Below are 6000 nucleotides of genomic sequence, written 5' to 3' on the forward strand. Positions count from 1 at the left end.
GCATAACATAGTCCATTTTCTGATGGCCTCTTATTTCCTCAGTCTAAACTGTTTCAGTCCCTTTCCTCCTCCCCTCCTAAGTTGTTTTTCTCATATCTTATTCAACTTTTGTTGTGAGTTTGTGGTTAAAGTAACAAGATTGTCTTTGTTTTTGGTGTTTTCCTTCCCTTTAGCCTAATGCTATAGTTGAGTATTTGCTATCCTATTCTGATTCTGTCTATCATTTGTCTACTTATTCTCTGTTTTGTGACCCCCTTTGTTCCTTTTTTTCTTTTTTTTAGGTATGAGGGCCTTCTTGAGGATTTCTTGTAGGTGTGATCTCGTGGCTACAAAGTCCCTTAGCTCTTGTTTGTCTGGGAAAGATTTAATTTCTCCCTCATATCTGAAGGATATTTTTGCTGGATAGAGTATTCTTGGCTGAAGATATTTATCTTTTAAAATTTTGAATATGTCACTCCAGTCTCTCCTAGCCTGTAAGATTTCTGTAGAGAAATCTGCTGAAAGTCTGATAGGGGTTCCTTTGTAGGTTATTTTCTTTTGCCTTGCTGCCCTGAGTATTCTTTATTTGTCATTCATTTTTGCCATTTTTACTACTATATGCCTTGCAGTAGGTCTTTTTACATTCACAAATCTAGGAGACCTGAAAGTTTCCTCCACACACATTTCCCTCTAATTCCCTAGATTTGGGAAGTTCTCTTCTATTGTTTCTTTGACCACACTTTCTGCTTCATTCCCTGTCTCTTCAACTTCTTGAATACCTATAATTCTTATGTTGCATTTCCTCATTGAGTCGGATATTTCTTGGACACTTTCTTCATTTCCTTTTAGTCTCATTTCTCTCTCCTCCTCTGTCTGGAAGCATTTCAATATGTCTATCTTTGGTTATGCTGATTCACTCTTCTGTGTTGTCCTCACGAACATTCAGGGAATCCCTATTTTTTTTTATCTCTTCTGTTGTGTCTTTCATCTCTAATATTTCTGATTGGTTCTTTATAGTTTCAATCCCTTTTGTGAAGTAGCTCCTAAACTCGTTGAATTGTTTCTCTATATTCTCTTTTACCTCATTGAGTTTTTTGATGATAGCTATTTTGAATTCATTGTTGTTTAGTTTACTTATTTCTGTGTCCTCAGGGCTGAATTCTGGGTGCTTGTCATTTTCTCTCTGGTCTGAAGATTTGATGAATTGCCTGATGCTGGAAGGACGAGTCTTTCCCATTGTGATATTATTCGCTTGCAGTTACAGCCTATCGCCACTGGGTGGGGGTCGCGAGCCACATATTCTGAGCCTCTGCCTTCAGCCGAGATGGCGTGGTGCAGGTCAGAGGAGGGGCGCTTTCTCCTGTGTGCAGTCCCCGGTTTCTGATCCGCTGTTGCTATCGGGTCTCCTGGGGCTTGGCTGGATGAAGTCACCCCTGTGTGAAAGCTTTCATCCCGTTAAAGGGCTTCCCTATAGGCTGCAAGGGCCCTAGGGAGCCCTGAGTGATCCTGCGGACCCATGACCCCTCCCCGACTCTTTCCCTCCTGGAGCCTCCTGCAGCAGTGACCACAGTCTTTTGGGGAGGGATCAAAGATCTCTCTTACCCTGTTCCAGCTTCTCCAAGGGGCACTCCAGCCTCTCTGCCCTCTGTCGTGTGGCTGCCGTGACTCTCTGAGGATTTTTGTGCTTTTAGGATATTTTCCTTTGGAATGTGGTTGCTCCTTTTGTACGTTGGAGGGGAGAGTGTCTTGGGAAAGCTTACTCTGCCATGATGCCGATGTCGCTCCAAATAAGTTAATTTTAATAAACAACAATTAATATAGTTGAAATCACTCCTTCCAACTCAGGCTTTTGGAAGGTGATCTTCTTGACTCCCTCCTTGGGCATATCTCATGAGATCCTTTCTAACATCCCATGGGACCTAGCCTCCCACCTGCAATGTGAATGCCTCCCCTGCAGCCTCCAGTGCAGAGCTAGACTGACCATGTTCTGTGAAACCACTCTTGCTTCACCCCTGTGGTCCCTCATACCCTGGGGTTTCCCTCACACTTGTGCTTGATCATTGGACCTCTGACGTCCTTTAGTGGCACCAGGGGTCCATGAACACTACAAAAAAGCCTTGGAGTTCTCACCAGTGAGAAGCTGTTTCTCACAGCCAGCTTCATGCAGACAGTAGCCTCATCTATCATACTAAAGGTGTAAGCACAAAGTTAATGAAAGAACAAAACCAACCAATGATGCTGTTGACTTATTTCCTGACATATTAAACCTAATGGGGATTTTACCCAACAACAAAGATGTCACAGCAGCTGACCATGGCAAATAGCCCTGCAGACAGGCAACGGAAGAGTGAGGAGGAGAGGGCTCCTGCCTGGGATACTTGAGGCTAGTCAGGACCCTCTGGGCAGCCACAATCCTGATGGCCACTGGGCACCCTGCAGAGGGCTTTGCTCTCCAAGCATGAGGATGCTCTTTCAAATTGATGGGAGGGGCTTATGTGAAATATTTAAAAAACCCAGTTTACCTTGAAATGGGCAAATATTGCAGCATCGTTTTATGTTTTGCTCCCTCTGTTTTATTTTCATTTTGGGGGAATGTGTCAGTCCACTGGTGAAGGTAGACCCAGCCAAGGTTGGGATTACATGTGATGGCATGATTTTGTTTCCTCCCAAGTTTGTTTGTCAGTTTAGGTAAGAGTTGGTTTTTCGACATGAAAGAAACAAACTTCAGACGTTTTTAGAAGTTTGGAGAAGAGCACCTGTTCTTCTGTGAGCTTTGTGCTGCACTCCATGGTCCTTGAGCTAACGCTGGCCTCCCATGCTTGGGCTCGGCACTTAGCCCTCTATGGATTCCTGATGTGGGGGGATCCCTGAGTTGGGGTTACACCTGTGCAGAGGACAGGCTTATCTGTCATTTCATGTCTCCTTTCCTATCTCCAGGGCTTGGACTTCGCAGGATTCACAGCACACATGTTCGTTGGTATTTGCTTCGTTCTCCTGTTCTCCTTTCCACTCCTCAGACTCCTTTACTGGAACAAAAAGCTTTATAACAAGGAACCCAGTGAGATTGTCGGTGAGTGTAAGCACCTCATATGGCCTCAGAGGTTACTACCACAATACTATTTTTTCTCGGGGGAAGTTGCCACAAAAAGGCAGGAGGTTTATCACACGTAGAACATTAGGGAAGTATCAGTGAGTGGATGCTGCCCACTCAGTATGTCTCTATCTGCTTTCTGGTACACAATATGCTTTAAATCCATGAGCCATGCCTCTTTAGTTTTCTGTACAGTGAAATGTGGGAAGCAATGGCCGCTGTATACAGCTCGCATGTCATGACATCTTGACAACATCACACGCATACAATACAAATAGCATAGCTTATAGACTGTGGTGTTCTATTATGTTGTAGTTTGAGATTAAATGTGACTACAAAAATGGCAACATAATCCAGCACAGGGGATAATATACCATGTTAGTCAAGAGTGTATTGGGGGGCTGGCCCTGTGGCTGAGTGGTTAAGTTCACGTGCTCCGCTGTAGGCAGCCCAGTGTTTCGTTGGTTTGAATCCTGGGCACGGACATGGCACTGCTCCTTAAGCCACGCTGAGGCAGTGTCCCACATGCCACAACTAGAAGGACCCACAATGAAGAATATACAACTATGTACTGGGGGGCTTTGGGGAGAAAAAGGAAAAAAATAAAAATCTTTAAAAAAAAAAAGAGTGTATCGGTGGGCCACCCTCTAGCAGGAAGAGGGATTGTGGCCATCTTCTGGTTTTGCATTTTCCCCACTTAAAAATCTTAGTAGAAGTTTTATTGAGAATATCACTGACCAGGACATATTAGAAGCAATAGATTATTTCGGAAACAACCAGCCTCTCCTTGGCCAGGCCTTGTGTAGGACTCTGTGCAGGTTGCCTGGGTAACAGAATGCATCTGGGTGACAGGAGCACAGTGATGAAAGTGCATTTCTTCCTCTCTTGTTTCAGCTGACGTGGTTCACACGTGTCCTCACAGAGCTTACAGATTGTGTGTTTACCTCTCTCATCCTGTCTTATTCCTCTGTCCTTGTGTTGTACATGACTTCAAGTTTTCTTTATTTTTGGTAGGATAACCAAATCCCATTTCCAGATGAATAGCTGAGGATTTAAGCATGTTCTTGCCAGCCCTTCTGCTAATCAGATGGTATCTATACAAGGAAGATTTTCCTTTCTTTCACGTGTGACTTTTGTCTTCAGAATTTGACTATTTTTGTTCTAGTTAGGAAAACATTGTCTTATATACCTTCTCAATAGTCATCTGTATAAAACAAGCTTATTCCTAGTAAGATTTAGTTACTTGCTTCTGCCAGGTAAATTGGATGATAAGCAGAAATTTCTATTTTAGGCCATATTTATCTACTGAATGCACAAAAAATTGGAGTGCCTTGTGGATATAAAAATGGTACTTTAAACACAATCAAGCAACAGGAAGTTCCCAAGGCAGTCCCTCAGCCTAGACCTGAGTAAAGGCAATGTAAGTATAGGACAAGTGACCACACTGCCTGTGCTCCACCTGCTTACTGGGGACAGGCATCAGCATGGGCCCCACCAAATAGGTCCTGAGCTATTGGTGGTAAGCCTAGTGCAGGGGGGCTGTAGGGAAAGGAGGATGAGGGCACAGGTGCTAGGGGCCAAATGGGAAAGTCCTTTTGGTAGCAGGACCATGAAAGCTTCCTTCTATGGAGCATAGTTTACTTCATTGGAAGAGGATTGCATTTTATTGATAGCATTGATAAATCCTCACCCCTTGGTGGTCTACAGAGCAGAACATGTGCCTTTCTTGAGAAAAAAAGAGTCCCGAATCCTGCTGTCCTTTTACAGCTTTATAAAGAACAGAACAACTACAAGTGATTCCATTATTTCCTTATTTTGAAGAAAAATTTAATCAATGCTTCCTTTTTTTCTTTTAAACAAAGAGATATTTTTGGCAATGAGATGCCTTGATCCACTTTTGTCATTGGCTAGTGTATTAGTTTGCTTAGGCTGCTCTAGCAAAATGTTATAGACTGTGTGGCTTAAACAACAGAAATTTACTTCGTTACAATGCTGGAGGCTGGAAGTTCAAAATCAAGGTGCCTGCAGGTTGGTTGTCAGTGAGGAAGGATCTGTTCCAGCCTCTCTCTTGGCTTTTCAGTGGCCATGTTCACATGGCATGCTCTGTGTGTGTGTCTGTGTCCATATTTCCTCCATCTATAAGGACACCAAGTCCTCTTGGATTTGGGGGAACTTAATAACCTTATCATAACTAATTACACCTGCAGTGATCCTATAAGATCACATTCTGAGGTACTGGGGATTAGAACTTCAATACATGAATTGTTTTTTGGGGGGGACACAATTCAACCCATATCAAGCAGTTAGAGGTATTCATAATGTTTTATCATCAACTAGTAAATGGAGATTATGATCACAATGGATAATCAGCAATCACAATGGATAATCTGTCTCTTGAAGCTTGTGTAGGCACAGCTGCACCTCAGTGGACAGCTGAGCAGTTATCTTTTCCAGTTGTGCCAGCTCTCCACAACCTCCCTGGTGATCATAATTGTTAAGTGTGTAGATTATCAGTCCTACTCCCAGGAATTTTGTGCTGTTAATAAGCTTTTCTGGAGAGTCTTATCTTGAGATGAATTTAGGATACATGGATTTAGAAGAATAGAAAACAAATCTGTATAATCAGTTCCTCCACTCTTCCTGAGTAAGTAGCTGAGAAAAGCTTTGAGTGAAGTGGGAGGGGATGGTTGGAAGTAGAAGAACTTGGATAATGCTGAAACCCTATGGCACTGCCAAGACAGGCTGTAAATCAGCAAAGAGCAGGCTGTGCAGAGTCAGGGTGATTGCTCTGGGTCACTTTTGGGTGTAAGGACCTCCAATTTTGGGTTGCTTGATGTAACTGCAGATTCCGCAACCACTGAATATTTGAAAGGAGAAATCCATCTATCTATCTATCTATCTATCTATCTATCTATCTATCTATCTATCTA

The 6000-nt window shown here is 43.0% G+C and overlaps 1 protein-coding gene across 6 annotated transcripts in view; it reads left to right on the top strand.

Moving 5' to 3' along the window:
- OCA2 (OCA2 melanosomal transmembrane protein) overlaps positions 1-6000 on the top strand; it is a 358682-nt gene that overhangs the window by 129349 nt on the left and 223333 nt on the right. For all 6 annotated transcript variants that reach the window (XR_006887681.1, XR_006887683.1, XM_046655122.1 and 3 more), the window contains one exon: positions 2917-3049. Coding sequence is in view for 4 of the 6 variants with exons in the window: in XM_046655122.1 (XP_046511078.1) it covers positions 2917-3049 (133 nt within the window). In the remaining 2 variants the exon portion in view is untranslated. The remainder of the gene's footprint in view (positions 1-2916; positions 3050-6000) is intronic.

Source organism: Equus quagga, chromosome 2 (assembly GCF_021613505.1).
Source record: "Equus quagga isolate Etosha38 chromosome 2, UCLA_HA_Equagga_1.0, whole genome shotgun sequence".
Classification (NCBI taxonomy): Eukaryota; Metazoa; Chordata; class Mammalia; order Perissodactyla; family Equidae; genus Equus; species Equus quagga.